At 40.2% G+C, this 18426-nt stretch overlaps 1 protein-coding gene across 7 annotated transcripts in view; it reads left to right on the top strand.

Annotated features, from left to right (window-relative positions):
* The window catches only part of atf2 (activating transcription factor 2), a 106568-nt gene that overhangs the window by 5469 nt on the left and 82673 nt on the right, over positions 1 to 18426 (top strand). For 4 of the 7 annotated variants that reach the window (XR_013547556.1, XM_078403980.1, XM_078403982.1 and 1 more), the window contains exons 2-6: positions 2599 to 2638; positions 9027 to 9145; positions 14125 to 14194; positions 15600 to 15696; positions 18211 to 18329. Coding sequence is in view for 5 of the 7 variants with exons in the window: in XM_078403980.1 (XP_078260106.1) it covers positions 14147 to 14194; positions 15600 to 15696; positions 18211 to 18329 (264 nt within the window). In the remaining 2 variants the exon portion in view is untranslated. The remainder of the gene's footprint in view (positions 1 to 2598; positions 2639 to 9026; positions 9146 to 14124; positions 14195 to 15599; positions 15697 to 18210; positions 18330 to 18426) is intronic. The other 3 variants (XM_078403983.1, XM_078403986.1, XM_078403984.1) reach the window with 3 other exon arrangements.

Raw genomic sequence — 18426 nt, 5'->3', positions numbered from 1 at the left:
GGCATTTTCATCCACCTTGTCCATGTCAAACATGATGCCTACCCATGGTAATCCCATTTGTTCGCATTATACCTATGTCCCTCTCTGCCTTTCCTATCCAAGTACTTGTTCAGCATCTTTTAAATGTTGTAAAGATATCCACCAACACCTCTGGCAGACCACTCCAGATATTCACCACTCTCTGTGTGATGAAACCTGCCCTTCAGATCCGCTTTAAATTTCTCCCCTCTCAGCTTAAATCTGCGCCCTCTAGTTCTAGACTCCCCTGCTCTGGGAAAAAAGATTCTATCTCTCCTATCAATGCCCATCAACATTTTCTCAACATCTACGTCATCCCTCAGCCTCCTACATTCCACTGAGAACAATCCCAGCCTAACCAATCTCCTTATATGTCCTCCATTCCAGGCACCATCCTTCTGCTGCACATTCTTCTTGTGGTGTGGTGGTTAGGATTTCACACTGAACTCTTAAGTGCAGTCGAACCAATGTTTTGTTCAGCTGCAAAGTGATCCCAACTCTTAAACTCAAATACAAAAATCTTGAGTTCTTAAAACTTGGAAACTACCACTTTTTGGTCAGAGTTGCTTAGTAAGCTTTTATACAGAGCAAGGAAGGTTAAAAAAAATTACAAAATGAACATGAATAAACTCTAATAAAATATTTCTGTATCAGTTAAGTATGTTTTTAAAACATAGGATTATATTCTTAACCCAGCAGTTTTTGGAATAGGTTTCTCAGAACCATCGAGCATGCTTCGGATATCCGGGTTCAATTTATAGAATTTGAGTGGAAGTATCAACAAAAAACAAATATTAGTCTTTCGTCATCAAAAATGTGATCTTTCTAATTTCACAAATTTGAATATTTGTAATGCTCAATAAGAAACTAATTAAATCAACAGTATGTTTCCTTTATGGATGGAAAGCACATTCAGTTAAATTGTCATTCTGTTTATTGTAAGGGAGAATTATTTTATTTCATGTTGATGTTATTTGTCTTTTATTTTGTGGTGTCTGGTTTTGAATTCAGTTATTTAGAGATAACTGTTGTTTTCTCACCTTGAACCCTTGAAAAAAATTGTTAAATGATTGGCATAGCAAAACAGCAACAGCAGTCGGCCGGGAAGATTGGGGCAAAAAAAAGTACAGTTTCTTACAAATAATTAAAGCAAGTAATAAATCATTACTTGCATTAATTATTCGTAAGAAACTTTGTACTTTTTTTTGCCCCAATCTTCCCGGCCGACTGCTGTTGCTGTTTTGCTATGCCAATCATTTAACAAATTTTCTCCAACTACATCATTACATATAGGCCAAGATCCATGAGAGACAGAACCAAGGGAACGTAATTCTGCACTACAATGTTGCCTGCCTAGTATGTTGCTGTGCAGTCATATTGTGCGATGTCTGCAAGCAGAATCTCCAAGAATAAAATAAGCGTTGAGGGTAGTATGTTCCACAAGTTAAAATGTCACCTTGCAAGGAATATACATACTTATGGCTCATGCAAAGGGTTGTATTCTGAGGCTGGAATTCACCATAGAATGGTACCACACTTGCAGTTTAACAGGTACTGCATGACAATCAGAAAGAAGACAGTCTATCGTTGTTAACTGGAAAGGACAAGGAAAATTAATAAAACAATTTAAAGTATTTTTTGCTAGCATCTAGGCTGTTTATAACACTTATTTTTGGCACTGTCCTCTTAAGAATTTTATCAGGTATTCTCTCACACTGCTACCATATATTTAAGGGAAATTGTAAGTAGATGCAGAAACCATGTTTTACCATGTTTTTCTCAATTTTCTGCACAACTGCTCGCACTCTGCCCCTTTCCACATGCAGAACAGAAATTGACATTCCCCTAATGCTTTTACCCCACTATCATCTGCATCCAGCATATCATCCTCCCTGACTTGCACCAGTTCCAACAGCATCTCACCACCAGCCACATCGTCCCCATCACACCATCGACCCTTTCTGCAGACCCCACCCTCTCATGGTCTGCCTGACCCTTCCCACTCACTGTTCCTATCTGCTGGCACTTTCTCCTGCAATAACTGTCTTTGCATCTTCTTCCTCACCATGAATGAGGACTTAACCAGATCTTCCAAATGAGGCAGAGATTCACGCGCTTCCCTCCAACCTAATCCGTTAGATTCAGTGCTCGCATTGTGTCTTCTAAATCAGCAAGACCAAGTTTAAGAGAAACAAAAGAACTGTTCTTGATCATGGTACAAACTATTTGATTGTGGTTAAAATCTGCCTGGTTCAATGGGATGGAAATTTCATTTCTTTGCCTAGTTGACTGTACAAGTGATTTCAGGCTCACCAATATAATTGTCTCTTAAATGTCTCTTCTGTTCATGACAATTAGGAAAAGATAATAAATGCTGTTGATGACCATATTCTAACAAACTTTGAAGTACCACAAGTGCATGGAGATGATTGCTATAAGCTGGTCTTTGTTAAATTAGCCATATTGACATTTTGTTTTCCAAATTAGCTTAATTGCTGAAATGTTTACAAAATTTGGAATTGACGCAGGCAACAAACGTAAAACAGTCAAATCACTGAAATATTTCCCATTTTCTTTCAGCTATCATGTTGATTCTGCCACCATCTGGTACTCTATAAAGGTATACTAATCTTTTAAAATGCGTAAGTCGCGTGGTAAATGTGATGTTTGTTCTGAGAGGACTATTTTCTTAGAATACGTGGCTGAAGATTTGCTCAAAATTGAAGGAGTTTTCATCTGGGCAATCAAGAAACTTTACATTGATTTGTACGTTGCTTTTCATTTGGGTATTGAATTTGTAGCAATATGAAATAAATGTGAAATTGACAGATCTAGAACAAAGAGAAAAAATTGAAATCTTTTGGAATGTTTGATGTAACAGTAAACTAGATTGATATTTGAAATGGAAAAGTATGGCATGATCCTAATTGGGTAACGACAATGTGGACACAAAATTGATAGTTGTAGTGATAATTAAGATATACAGGGTGGTGAATATGTGGAATCCATGGCCAAGTCATTGAGTATTTTTAAAGCAAAGATCGACAGGTTCTTGATTTGTAAGGGTGTCAAAGGTTACAGAAGTCAGGAGTATGGAGTTGAGAGGGCAAGATTTATCAGCAATGATTGAATGGCAGAGTAGACTCGATGGGCTAAATGGCCTAATTCTGCTCATATGGCATGAATTTATTCTGTTGGGAAGTACTCAGCAGTTTTAACCCCCCCCCTCTCTCCTGAGGTTAATCTTTGGACTATTGTTGCATTGAAGGCCTGGAATAAGTAAGTTTAAGATTTGCAGACATTATTTTTGGTTGTTAATGAAGATGACGGTAACATCTTCGTATGTAAGAAATCTGTCAGCTTATTTATGCACACTTTATTTCCACAAACAGCAGCAAGAACAAGAACAAACTAAACTCTTTCCATGATATTGACCAAGAAGTATTTGCAGGAGCTTTAGAGTGTTTGGAATCCTTTTATGTTTATCTGAGAGGGAAGATGAGGTCTAGGTTTAATATTTTACTTGCAAGAAAAATGGGCCCCCAGCTTTTCAGCACTCCGTTAAAGGTTCAGCTTAGATTTTGTACTTGAGCCTTTGTAGGAGAATTGAACCCACAGGGTGTTTCAGAGGTTAGAGTGAACCAAGACTGATAACATTTCAAATCATAGCTAATGAGTGATTCAGAAGGGGGGGAAATGGTCAATCATTGTGGACCATATGAAAGCCAACAATATTACAAATCATTTTAGCATATTTAACAGTGACATTACCAATGGCTACATTTTGGGAAGTACAAGGTTCTTTTCTTGTAGTACATTCCATTCTTTCTGAAATTCCCTATACTTGACGCAATGAAGGCAGCAAAACATACCGGCTACATCAGGTCTCAAATTTGCTCTGCATATATAATTTAATTCCTAATATTCTCCCATCATCCCCAGTCATCCTGTATTTTTTGGTGCCACCGTAATCACTGGAGTGCTATCCTATTGAAAAGTAGCCAGAGTTTTAAATCTATTGGAAAGAATATAGTACAAGGGTTCCTGCTCTAGAATATGCATTGTCAAGATTCGCCCCTGTTACTTCCACAACTTATCTGTCAGCAAGATAATAAACTAATAATATTTTATCACAAAAGTTTGGTCTTTCCGACCTCCCAACCCTTCCGAATTTGGCGGAAAGTTTCTGCTTTCTTATTTCATTTCCGCCATTCCGAATTCGCCTCACATTTTTCCGCAGAACACATGCCTCGCCGCTCGCCCTGCCCCCCGCCACGCCGCTCACCTCACCTGGCCACGGCTCGCCAAGCCTCGCCACTCGTCTGGCCCTGCCACGCCGCTCGGTGGGCCTTGCCTCACTGGTCGCCGGGCCTTGCCTCGCCTGGCCTAGCCTCGCCGCGTGGCATGAGGCCCGTTGATGTTGAGAGGGGATGGGGTGGGTGAATGGGGGGAGTTGGGGGGAAGGGGGCAGTGGGGCTGGGGAGAGGGAGGGGGTATCGGGGAGGGAGGGGAGTGGAGGGGAGTGGGGATGGGTGGGGAGGGGAGTAGGGGGGGAGATGAGGGGGGAGTGGAGGTGGGGGGAAGGGGTGTATGGGGGAAGGGTGTAGGTGGGGAGGGGTGAGGCTAGAGTGGGAGTGGGGGGAGGGAAGTGAGGGGAGTAGGGGGGAGAGGAGTAGGGGTATAGGGGGGAGAGGTCAGGGTAGAATTGGAGTGGGGGGAGGGGGTGGGTGGAGGGGAGTGGGGGTGGGGGGAAGGTAGTGGGGGGGGACATGAACAGTTGTGATTTGCTGTTGAAGACCACTGGAGCAAGTATGTCTTCAAATAGGTATGTGCAGTTTTAAATGAAAATCTTTCTTCATAACTTAGTCATACATTTTATGACCATTGTTCTTTTATTCAATACCAAGAGAATTGGGATGTGTAAGGAAAAAGCAAAATAGTAAAAACGAAACAAAACAATTTTTTCTTTATGTTGTAAAAAGTATTTCCGTTCAATAACCTTTCTATAAATAGCAGAATTTACTCATGATAGGCCTGACATTGTATATGTAGTCCAAGATCTACAGACTGTTGGAAATAAGTTGTTTTTAACACATTAATGTAGCGCAACGCCTATGCGCATTTGGCGTGCATAGTTTTTTTGTGCTGAAAAGTTGCATTACGCGTCATATTATGAATTTTGATGTAAAATTCTGAAATTTGGACATCACATATTTTTGAAAGTGCATCAAAATTTTGGAATGTTTCTATGCAAAGCATAAAACTAAATTTATGTTTACAATGATTAAATTCCAAATTGTAAGTCTTCATTAGATATCCTCTCATGCTGCCTGTCAGATCTTTCTTGAAAGCAGACTTTATGTGTCATATAATCTGGTTATAATGACCCAACCAACCCATTATTTATGAAATCATATGCCCTAAAATTTATGGACCTAGTAGTCTTTAATACTCTACAAATAATGTTTAGAGCAAAAGAAAGAACACTGCCTGACTGTATCCAATGTTTGTTTTCAGTGAGGGAGAGCAGGTATCCACTCAGGGAAAATTATATGTGTGAAAAAAAGAGGGTAAGGACAAATGTGAAAAATAGATGTGTGACTGTTAAAGGGGTCAATTTATGGAATAGTTGCAACAATGAATTAAAAGAGTGTAGTAATATGTGTAAATTCAAGAAAATGTTCAAAAATATTATATTTGAAAGATACAAAATATGTGATCAGCACTGAGAAATGACTGACATGACAGATATGATGGTTCTTGACTATATTTGTGTTTCTTTCTATATTTTGTTTATCTGCTTCTGACTTATGATGTTGTGTTTTTTTAATACTTTGTTAAGTATTAAGGGTAGGCACAATATGCTTTGGCTTCTGCCTTATCACCTTTTTTTTCGGCCAGAAAATATCATGTGTGATTATACTGTTTTATTTTTGATACAATGATTTTGTACAATTTAACTTTCACAACTGTATGGTCAATCTGTTGTATTATATTGACCGGGAATTAAAAAAAAAAAAAAAATAATAATATAGTGCAACGTTTATCGTTACTGATTTATGTCCAGTTATCTAATCAAGATTTTAGAAGAATTGTCCACAAGTTGATTGTTACATGCTCAGGTTTACATAAATCTGGTTTGTGCATAAATGGACAAATTATGTATAATGGTTTGTAATAATACATTAGGGAGACGAGGTCAAATGATTGTCATGAAGTTATTTTTCTTGCTGTAAAAAAAATGGAAGGATCGGCAATAGTTATTGCAGATTTTGATTAATTGCAATGTACTTTTAAGGTTCTCCTTGTAAAATAACTAAACACCTAGCGTGAAAGTATTAGTCAGTTAGATCCATATTCTGATCATAGATTTGTTCTAAGCAGGTAAGCTATGAATTTAATTTGGAGATCCTTTTCTCCCCAGAATTAACTTTCTTATCAGCAGTCCCTTTTAAAAAGTTGTGCATCTTTAAGCTCACTGGACAAAAAACCTGAACTGTGATAAAATATTTCAAGGACAATCACCCATCAAACCAACTTGTACCTCTAAGTGGAGAGATGCCTGTAATTATTTCCTCAAATGAAATGGATGAATATGTTGATTGGAAAATGTAATTAAATTTCTTCCACTGCCTCAAATTGAGCTAGTATATTCAGGTGGATCTCGAAGATGAATATAGTGGATTTAACTATAATTTGACCCACATACTTCCTGTCGTTTTCACACAAGTTAAACAAAAAATATTTTTGCATGTAAAACAGTATTTTATTGCCTGCATTTTTAGTGGGGCCCATTGCTGTTATTCCCTGCCTGCATTCCAAACTCCTCTGCATCTGGAAGAACAGATCATCTTGTAGCCAAGTTGTAAAGCTCTGAATATCATTGGGGTTTTGAGCGATGCAACTAGTTATGTAGGTGGGCCAGAAAAAGCACATGCAATGACATTTCTCTGGAAGCCTTTGACAGCTGGCAAAGTGAACCCCAGCTTTGCCATCTGTTAAAGTCATCAGGTTTTTTTTTCCCAGTACACCAATGTCTCTTGACATGTAGAAAAAGACAACAACTATTACAAATGTAAAATTATAATAATGTATCTTTTTCAAAAATAAAATCAAAGACAAACACTTATAAATGATTCAAAAACATAAACATAAAACTCAACAAATTAAAAAAACAAAAGGCCACTTGCTTATGATGGAATATAGCCAACAAGTTCATTTGCAATCCTGAAGCTCGTTGATGTATACGAAGAAATGCCAGCAATTTCATGCAAGATTTAGCAAATTCTATGCCATTGAAATGTCTGTTTGGAAAAAGAGCAGCTGATTATACTTGGGTATTGAAACTTTAGAACCCAAATGAGTAGGGTAGTAAAAGCTGAGATTGGTGTGGAAATTGTTTCCACATTTCAGGGGTCTGGACATGGTATCTGGCTGCAATAAGCTATTTATAAATGCAATGTTATGAGAGATAGCACATAGCACGAAAGAGTGTTATCTTGCATTTATTAAACTTAACTAAAAATAAATTCTAAACAGTCAATAAATACTTAAGAACCACTGTGGACAGGAACTATATTGACTGACATAAGCACTTGGCTTCACATTTGTTTAATATCAGAACTGCACATTTTTGTCAATAAAGACAATTGAATGAACGTCAAACAAATGCTTTGCTTGTCGAAGTTAACGTTGTTCTTTATAAAACTGGGTTGCTCTGAAGCAATGAGCACACTAGTAGTTGGGCAATCACAAAGCAACCTGTAAAAGGAAGCTAAGCAAGGGAGGAACATAATCATTTTATGGTTGTGCAGTAGTTTAGAGAGTAATCATTTGGCTAACTGCATGCAGTTAATGGTAGTCAACAAATATAATCACTTTAACATCAATGTTGTCTAGATTCCTTCAACTGGGGTGAGAGGATGGTTGTGAGGTGAGATGGGTAATATCAGCTATAATTCCTGAAAGCTGGAAGTGAATGAGATTACAATAAAACCATACAAAATTCTGAGTTGAAATGGATACTTAGAGGCCGTTACCTTTTGCCAGAGAATCGAAAGGTAGGTGGGATAGTTTCAGATTAATGGGTAGACCATTTTAGGCAGATAGGATTGTTAAAGCAGGCTCAGCGGACAACATGGCGTATTCCCGGTTGTAGCTTTTCCAGGAATGGTATACCAGATTCCATATGAAGGTAATTAATGATTATCACCTCTCCACTCAATCCCACCATCATTTCTGATTCTAGATTCTCAAAGACAAACTTGAACTAAACCCAGATCCAGAACATAAATGGTCAGAGTCCCAACCCAAAACATCGCCTATCCACTCCATTCATTCCAGAGAAAAGTCTCGACCTGAAACGTCGCTGTCCATTCCTTCCCCAGATGTTGTCTGACCCGCTGAGTTCCACCAGCACGTTGTGTTTTTAACCAAACCCTAGTCTGACACAATAATGTACCAAAATCAAAAATTACATGTTAATGGAAGTGCTAAGCAGATCAAACTGTATTGGTGCGATAGAAACAGAATTGATGCTTTGGACAAGATCAGGGAAAGTGAGAAGATTGACATGTTAACGTTGTAGAGTGGAGAGAGAGAACAGAGTATATTACTGTGACGGTAATATACTGTGGCAGTGCAAATTTGTTATACTGGCAATTAGTTTGAAAAATGACCCAGGTGGAACAAAAACAATATAGAAATAATTTTGAAAAAAAACAGGAAAGAGCCATATTTGTTGATGATCAAAAGAGTTACCTGAAATTATCAGAATCAATTTAAATCCTGAGGTTCAAAACATTCTTAGTTGATAAATTCAGTGTTATTTCTTGAGCTTGTGTTCAACATTGTGGAAGTTACAGTATATAGAAAGCCGAAGGCAAAAAGATTAGAGTGGGACTGGGAAGAGTTAAAGTGATGGTTATCTTGAAGCTCAAGATCACTCATAAGGAGTGAGTAGAAATGTTCTGCAAACCATCCACCCAATTTGTCTTTATTCTCTCCAGAGCAGAGGAGGCAACATCAAAAGAACTGAATACAAAGCACTACATTGGAAGAAGTGCAAGCGAATTATTGCTTCATCTGGAAGGACTCTGTGGACCTGTGGATGGTCGGACGGGAAAAGGTAAAAGGGCAAATATTGCACGTTACACAGTTTCACAGGAAAGTACTGTGACAAAGGGAGTGTTTGGTAGAGATGGCTGGGTAGACCAGGGAATTGTAATGTTCCTTCTGAGTGCTGGGAGGGGATGGGAAGATGTGTCAGGTGGCAGAATGCCTTTCAAGATAATTAAAATTATGAAGAATGATCTATTGAATGTGGTGGTTCGTGAGATGATAGGTGAGGTCAAGGGAGCCCTCTCCTTGTTCTAGGGAGAGGGGATGAGAACAGATGCAATGAATAAAGGAGATGGGGTTCAGAGCTAATCTCTCCATGGAAGGGGAAATGTTGCAGTAAAAGGAAAAAGGAAGCCATCCTATAGACAGCAGTGTGGCAAATCTCATCAGCAGACAAAGAAACTGGTGGAACAGAATGGAGTCTTTGTGGGAAGCAGGATGGGAGAAGTTGCAAGGAATGTAAGAGCCAAGGGAGTTGATATGTGGATAGTGGTAGCTAGTATCCCTAGAGATGGCGATGGTAATGCCAGAAGGAGAAAGGATCTTGTACACCTCTATAAGATCACATCTCATCCTCCTACACTCCAAGGAATAAAATCCTAGCATGTCCAGCCTCAGGCCCTCCAGTCACAGCAACATCCTCATAAATCTTTTCTGCACTCTTTCCAGCTTAACAACATCCTACAGAAGGGTGACCAACACTGAACACAATACTCCAAATACAGCCTCACCGAAGCCTTGTACTTCTGTATCATAACATCCCAACTTGTATACCCTGACTGATGAAGGCCAATTTACCAAAAGCCTTCTAGACTATTCCATCTACCTCCGATGCCACTTTCAAGGAACTATGTATCTGCACTCCTAGATCCCTCTGCTCTGCGACACTCCCCAGAGACCTGCCATTCACTGTGAAGGTCCTGCCTTGGTTTGATTTCCCTAAAATGCAATGTCTCGCACTTATCTGCATGAAACTCCATTAACATCTCCTCAGCCCACTTGCCCAACTGATCAAGTCCCAAGGAGCCTGCCATGCAGAACCTTATCAAATGCCTTACTGAAGTCCATATAGACAACTTTGCCCATATCAATCGTTTTGGTTACTGGTTCAAAAAACTCAATCTAATTTGTAAGAGACGATCTCCCACGTACAAAACTGTGCTGAATATCCCTAATCAGACCATGCATATATATTTTATCCCTCAGAATCCTCTCTAATAATGCCCATCACAGACGTTAGACTCACTGGTCTAGAGGTCGCAGGCTTTTCCTTGTAGCCCTTATGAAATAGAGGCACAACATTAGCCATCCTCCAGTCTTCTGGCACTTCACTGGTGTCTAATGGTGATTCATAGTTCTCAGCCAGGGCACCTTCAATTTCTTCTCCAGTTTCCCACAGTGTCCTCTGATGATGCCCAGGATCATACCTTTGTATACATTAGGACGTTCAGCATCCCCTCAACCGTAATGTGGACTGTTCTCAAGCCATCTCCATTAACTATCCTGTTCCCCTTCAAGTCTATCTCTATGGTAAAAAAACAGAGGAGAAATACTCACTGAGGACTTTGCCCATCTCCTGCAGCTCCACACAGAGATCAACGCTTTGGTTTCTGAGGGAACCCTATTCTCTCTCTAGTTTCACTCTTTTCCTGAATGTACTTCTTAAATCTCTTTGAATTTTCCTTACTATTATCTGCCACACCTATCTCCTGCTCCCTTTTTGCCCTCCTGATTTCCTTCTTAACTATGATCCTCAGTTTAGTTTAGAGATACAGCATGGAAACAGGCCCTTCAGCCCACCGATTTCACGCCGAACTTTAATTACCTGTCAACACTAGTTCTATGTTATCCCATTACCTACACACTGGGGGGCAATTTTTTAAGTAGAATCCAATTAACCTGCAAACCTGCACATCTTGGGATTTTGGAGGAAACCAGAGCACGCAGAGGAAACCCACCCGGTCACAGAGAGTACATGTAAACTCTACACAAACAGTACCCGAGATCAGGATCAAACCCGGGTCTCTAGTGGTGCGAGGCAGCGGCTCTACCAGCTGCACCACCATGCCACCCACTATTCTCGAAACTCCTCCAGGTTAAACCAGATCCCACCTGCCTATGCCTGTCCCATGCTTCCTTTTTCTTGACCAGGCCTCAATTTCTCTCATCATCCATGCTTCCTTACTCCCACCTATCTTGCCCTTCACTCTAACAGGAACAGGCATGCCCTGAACTCTGTCATCTCATTTTTAAAAGCATCCCACTTTCTGGTCGTTCCTTTGCACGCAAACAATCTACTCCAATCAACTTTAGTAAGTTTACCATTACCATCAGAGTTGGCCTTGCCCCAATTCAGAATTTTAGCTTGTGGGTCCACACAGTCTTATCCATAAATATTTTAAAGCTAAAATACTTCTCTTTGTGAAGAGATTTCTCCCTGTCTCTGTTCTAAAATGTTTTTGGTACACGATTGGCCCAGTGCACATATAAAATGACATCTGGATCCTGTGTATGTCATATGATCCCAATCTGCCTAGATTAACTGCAGCCCAGCCAGATTCACTTAAATGCCTTGTGCACTTAACTGAAGGCAAGTAATAGTTATGGCGCAAGAACAGGTAGCAAATTCATTCTCGTGTTTTCTACAGGGCAGAGGTGAAATCTGAGCCATCACCTTGGGTTTAAAATTCAGTTCATAAATAGGCAAATAAAGCTTCTCGGATGACTTTGAGAAAAACTTTAAAAGAAAATTAAACAAATAATAATTTTTAATTTCTATAATATGTAGCACGTTTAAATTAAAGGGAATTAGAAATATAAACAACTAGACCAAGTGGACCCGTTGGGTCCAAACCTCTCCTGCATTGGTGCAGCACCCTCTCCTCCCCTCCCCCCCCCCCACTCCTTTGCCCATCCCCCCTCTCCCCCCCCCCTCCCTACCCACCCCTCCCCTCACTCCCCCCCTGGGCCCAACCGTGGAGCCGTTGCCGAGCGGGGAGTGCCCCTGTGGCCGTGTGCGGGCAAGGGGGGACAGGGAAAAAGCAGTGACCTCGGCCCCGTTTCTCCTGCGGAGCCGAAGCGTCTCCTGCAGCTCGGCTGCAATCTACGGTGGAGAATGGTGGCTACGGCATGGACCCGTTGCCGGGCGGGGAGTGTCTCTCGGGGCCGTGGCTGGGCAAGAGTGGACAGGGAGAAGGCAGTGACCTCGGCCCCATTTCTCGTGCGGTCCGGGCATGAAGCCGAAGCCTCTCCTGCAGCTTGGGGAGTGGTGGGTCGGCCATTTTGTTGGACCCTCTGCCGCGCGCTGCACCATGGGAGGAAGGTCAGGCGCGGGGCACATCGGGACGGGCGCCAGTCCTCCCGCTGGTCCTCCGGAGGGGGGGGGGGGGGGAAGCGCATTTATTAAAGTTTATAAGGTAAATTGTTTTTTAAAAGTAACAAAAGTGGGTTTATTCCATCCACGGGGGAATGGTGAGTAAGGTGAGCCTAAAATTGTCGCGCTTTTGTGTACCGTGTCAAGCCCCAAACTATTTTCATGCACAAACAGAGAGTTTTAGTAATATAAGACCAAGTGGACCCGTTGCGTCCAAACATCTCCTGCACTGGTGCAGCACCCCCTTGACCCCTTCACCCCTCCCCCATCCCCTTCACCCCTCCCTCCCCTCTCCCCCCTCCCACTCCCCCATCGCCTACACCCCTTCCCCCATCCCGACCCCTCATCCCCGCCATCCCCCCTCCATCCCTTCTTCCCTCCCCTCTCCCCCATCCCTCCCCCCTCCACCCCTCCCCTCCCGCCCCCCTCGGCCCCACCGTGGAGCCTTTGCGAGGCATGGAGTGCCCCCGTGGCCGTGTGCGGGCAATGGGGGACAGGGAAAAGGCAGTGACCTCGGCCCCATTTCTCCTGCTGCGTTCGGCGGGGAGCGGTGATCTTGTTGGCCCCTCTACCACCGCCTCTGCGGCGCGCTGCTCCATGGGAGGAAGGTCAGGCGCGGGGCATGCCAGGACGGGCGCCGGGACGGGCGCCAGTCCTCCGGGGAGGGGGCGGGGTGCATTTATTAAAGTTTATTAGGTAAATTGTTTTTAAAAAGTAACAAAAGTGGGTTTATTTACACCACAGGGGAATGGTGAGTACGGTGGGCCTAAAATTGTCGCGCTGTCCTGTACCGTTTTGGCTGTGTAGAGGGATGGTACACACATAAACATCTACACACAAACAAACCGAGTTTTTCTAATATATCGATTTTTAAAATTTTATTTGATTTTTTATTTAAAAAAAAAAAAATTCCGGTCAATACATTACGACAGATTGACCATATAGTTGTGAAAGTTAAATAGTATGAAATCATTGTATCAAAAATAAAACAATATAATCACACATGATATTTTCTGACCGAAAAAAAAGGTGTAGGCAGAAGCCAAAGCTTATTGTGCCTACCCTTAATACTTAACAAAATATAATTTTAAAAAACACTTCATAAGTCAGAAGCAGATAAACAAAACATAGAAAGAAACACAAATATAGTCAAGAATAGATAGATAGATAGATAGATAGATAGATAGATAGATAGATAGATAGATAGATAGATAGATAGATAGATAGATAGATAGATAGATAGATAGATAGATAGATAGATAACAAATCTATCTTAATTTTACTTATTTATTTAATTCCCTTCTCTGGTTTAATCATGCCTTGTTTGCACTTTATCATTACAGTTTGAAGAACTATTTGAGTCGAAGGTGTCTATATGAGGGATAGCAATTCCGTGAGCATGGATTTGAGAAATACAATTTATTTAAAACATTATATTTCCTTTCCTGAAAGTTTAATTTTAAATCTAGTGTAGATTGTTGGAATTAAGATTTCCCCACTTTGGTCTATTTATACAATTGAACTGAGTCAGTAGCAAAGTGTCCATGACATAATAGTAATTGGATTGAGCACTTTCATTGTATTTTTTATTACATATTTTATTGTTGATGCAGGTGAAGCGAGGATCTACTGAACATGAGTGATGACAGACCTTTTGTTTGTACTGCTCCTGGTTGTGGTCAGGTAACACAAATTTTATTCAAATTTTGTTTTGACATGCAATTGCATATAAAAGCGCACATATTATTTTGCAAAGTGTAAAACCAATTAGACAATTTATTTAATCCTATATTCATTGAATGACCAGCCGGGCGTGGACCCGTTGGACTCAAACCTCTCCTGCGGGCCCGGCAACCCTCCCACAACTGGTGACCCGTGGACCCATTGCTGGCTGGGGAGTCTCCCCCGGAGCCAGGGGCAGGCGAGGGGGGAAAGGAAAGGGGCGAGGGAGCCACTCACCCAGGCCCCGTGCGGCTATCACGGCTGCCAGCAGCAGGAGAGCTCTCCTCATCCACCCCATCTCATTGGCCACCACTGCTGTAACTAGGGCGGGTCCCGCCCCCGCCGAGCGGCAACCCTCCCCCAACCGCACGTGCGGATCCGGCAGCCATCTTACGTAAGTATTAAATCAATGGGCCCCAAGTGCGCAGGCGCGGACCTGTTTGTTCTGCGCACGCGCGGATCCGGCAGCCATCTTACATAAGTATTAACGGGCCCCAACTGTGCAAGCACGGAGCCTTTGGGTTCCCATTGTGACGTTAAACACGCGGACCCGTTGGGTTCCCATTGTGACGTCATTACACGGCTGACGGGCAGGGCAAGTGGAAAAGAGATTTTTTAAAGTTTAAAAAGTGAAATTTAAAAAATATATAACAACCATTTGAACCGTACGACAATGGTGAGTAAGGTGGTCCTAAAATTGTTGCGTTTTGGCTGTATTTCGGGAATAGACAAATATGCAATGATATATATATATATACGTACAAACAAGGTGAGAGTTTTAGTAATATAATAATGATAATAATAATATATATATATATATATATATATATAGATGTAAATGGAATATGTGGAGATAAATAATTTCTTATTTTTCTGTGGAATCTCATTAAATTGAGAGATTTTGCAGAATTGTGGCTGTTCTGCTTGGTTCTGCTGGCAGTGACTCTTAGAATTTCTTGCACGGTTAAACAAAAAGCTTGCAATGAACAAGTCAGAAATAAAATCCTGGTCTTTTGATTTTTTTAGTTGCTTTGAGTTCAGTTTTTAAATTGGATTGACTTTTATATATCTGATAATTATAGGATTTTGGAAATTGGAACTTTTTAGTAGAGTTACCCAATTGTTAACACCATAATTGCATACACTGCCCACGTTGTCCAATTAATAGGTTGATATCCTTGATGTCGCTGCTTGCCTGAAGTACAAAGTAGAAATATTTGAGCCTTCTTTCTTTGTTCATACTTTTTTCTATGACTGCTTGTAAAACAGAGGAAGAAAAAAATGAAGTGAAATCTGTTTTGCTCATCGATAAGTTATTATTATTAACTGTGAATTTGTAACTAATCTAATAAAAATGTTGTTGCAGCGCTTCACAAATGAAGATCACTTGGCTGTACACAAGCACAAACATGAGATGACATTAAAGTTTGGTCCAGCACGTAATGACAGTGTCATAGTAGCTGGTTAGTAGTATCTGCTTTCTCCCCTATAATGTAATGCAAATTTAAAGGTAATAAATATTGATCAGCTACTTATTTTATTGAGAGACCATTCCCTTTTGAAGATATTATTGTATATGATAATTTGGTACAATAAAATAATTAATGAGTAAACAGATTTAAAAAACCTATTTTACTGATGGCTTATGATGCGTGATTCATTTCGCCCCATAATAAAATTAATTAAATGGGAATAAAATACAAAAGCTTTTCTAAATTCCGCTGTATTTTGTAACCCTTGGAGATGGTTTCATTTTCCAGCACAAAGATCCATGTCAATGCTATGCCTGTGCTCCTGCCCAACAAGTTAATTATTATAGTTGCCCACATTGTGAATTTCCTGAATTTCTAGATTTCTTGCTGTATTCACGAGGACTGAGACATAATGACATATGTCAATGTATTCAAATGAAATCGTTCAAAATAATTAATTAAATTAAAATTATTTTTTCTCATGATGCACATCATATATAGTTTAAATCAAAGTAGTTGATTATGTGTCATGTTTGGTGCATATAATTATGTGAATTATATAAGCACTGAAATGCCTGAACATGCTATTCACAAAGAGTGGTAAATAACTTTGTTTTAGTTTTTAAACTTGAAATGATTTGGATTCCTGACTATGCATGACAGAAGACAGGTTGATCAGAAATTTGAACCTCATCTGAATAATACTGCAGGCTGAAGGACCTTTCAGATCTCTTGAAATTGTTTATCAGTTTCTTTCAGATTAATTAGGAATTCTTGCATATTATCTATATCATGTTTCCTCTGCTTATCTTCCTCAGAAGGGAATCTAAGGGAGAATGGTGTGATGGGTTTTGTTGATGTGCTCCAATGATGAGTCTCAGAGATTTGCAGATCAGAAATAGGCTCTCAGTTTACCGTGTCAGTGCCAACCATCTACCAACCATTTGCATTTATCCTGCATTAATCCCTTTCTTTTATTGTTATCAACTCTGTTGCCCCCCCATCCTAAGTTTTACCATTCATGAGCAGCAATTTACAGTGACTTACCAATCCACATGTATATGTGTTGTGGGAACCAAAGTGCCAGGAGGTATCCCACGAGAACGTGCTAACCCACAAACAACAGCTGAGGTCTGGATTTGACTTGGGTCTTTGCCATGATGAGGCAGGAGCACTACTCACATCACCATTTTTTTGGCTTCATCGTTGGTGTCTTTTGCCAATGGCCTTGAATCTCTGGCATCAATACCAATCTCTTTGCCAAACTATACAGTTTCTCGTTTTCAAAGCAGATCATGATTTTATATGCTCATACCAAATTTGTATTTGAATTCTGCAGTAAAGAAAACAATTCCAACTTTCGTCTCTGCATGACAAAATCTTTAAACCCAGCTGTGATTTGCAAAAACCCCTTGCACCCTCTCGAGAGCTTTGACATCTTGCAGATATTGTGGTGCCCTCGGTTTGGGTCTATAACTGTTGTAATAAGTTGATTCTTTGTTATTACTATAGCTGTGGCCAAAGCCTCTTCAACCATCAAGAATTTCTGTTCCTTCATATATTTATCCATCTCACCAGTCAGCTGTTTTTTGCATTAATTTCCTCTGCCTCATGACTACAATTTTGCTAGTTTATCGATGTCCATGTGGTTTAGTATAAATGTATAAAGTTTAATTTTAATATTTTGAATTTTTTTTTACATTGACACTTCAGAGATGGGAGTTCACTGAGCATTCCATTGTTAATATCTTTGCACATGCAAACTCACCTTTTCATGTTGAGTTTCTCATTTAATGAAAATAATTTTAAACTTTTATAAATCTATTGAGGAATAACCAGTTTGCATTGAAGATTTGGGCAGTAATGAAAGTAGCCATTCAAAAGATTAATGAAGTCAAATAACTCCAGTTTTATACAAAAAATATTTGGAGCCTAGTTATCTCCCAACAGCATTATGAGCTGCCATAATGTCTTGAATTATCATCATATCATATCATATATATACAGCCGGAAACAGGCCTTTTCGGCCCACCAAGTCCGTGCCGCCCAGCGATCCCCGCACATTAACACTATCCTACACCCACTAGGGACAATTTTTACATTTACCCAGCCAATTAACCTACATACCTGTACGTCTTTGGAGTGTGGGAGGAAACCGAAGATCTCGGAGAAAACCCACGCAGGTCACGGGGAGAACGTACAAACTCCTTACAGTGCAGCACCCGTAGTCAGGATCGAACCTGAGTCTCCGGCGCTGCATTCGCTGTAAAGCAGCAACTCTACCGCTGCGCTACCATTATTTGAATCAGAATTGTTATTTTAATTCTCTTTTAATATTTGTCTTATTCTTTGCATCTAAATGATAGAGTTTGAAGAATAGATTATTGCACAAGATAAATTTTTACTGTGTTGATTTTTTTTGTTGCAATTACTATTGTGCAAGTTAATGAAATCAACAAAATGATTCTAAAAGTGCCATAATTTTATCTTTTTGAAACCTTTTAGACCAAACTCCAACTCCAACTCGTTTCTTAAAGAATTGTGAAGAAGTCGGGTTATTTAACGAACTGGCAAGTCCATTTGAAAATGAATTTAAGAAGGCTTCAGAAGATGACGTCAAAAAGGTGACAAATATATTTGCATTGTATATTTTTCAATAATGGCACACAGGAGAGAAGAGGGTGAATTGTAAAGCCAGCGGTGATAATTGTTTCATTAGAA

Source organism: Rhinoraja longicauda, chromosome 8 (genome assembly GCF_053455715.1).
Source record: "Rhinoraja longicauda isolate Sanriku21f chromosome 8, sRhiLon1.1, whole genome shotgun sequence".
NCBI classification, from domain to species: domain Eukaryota; kingdom Metazoa; phylum Chordata; class Chondrichthyes; order Rajiformes; family Arhynchobatidae; genus Rhinoraja; species Rhinoraja longicauda.
Note: the sequence above shows the minus strand (reverse complement) of the source record. Positions and strands in the feature narration are given on the sequence as shown.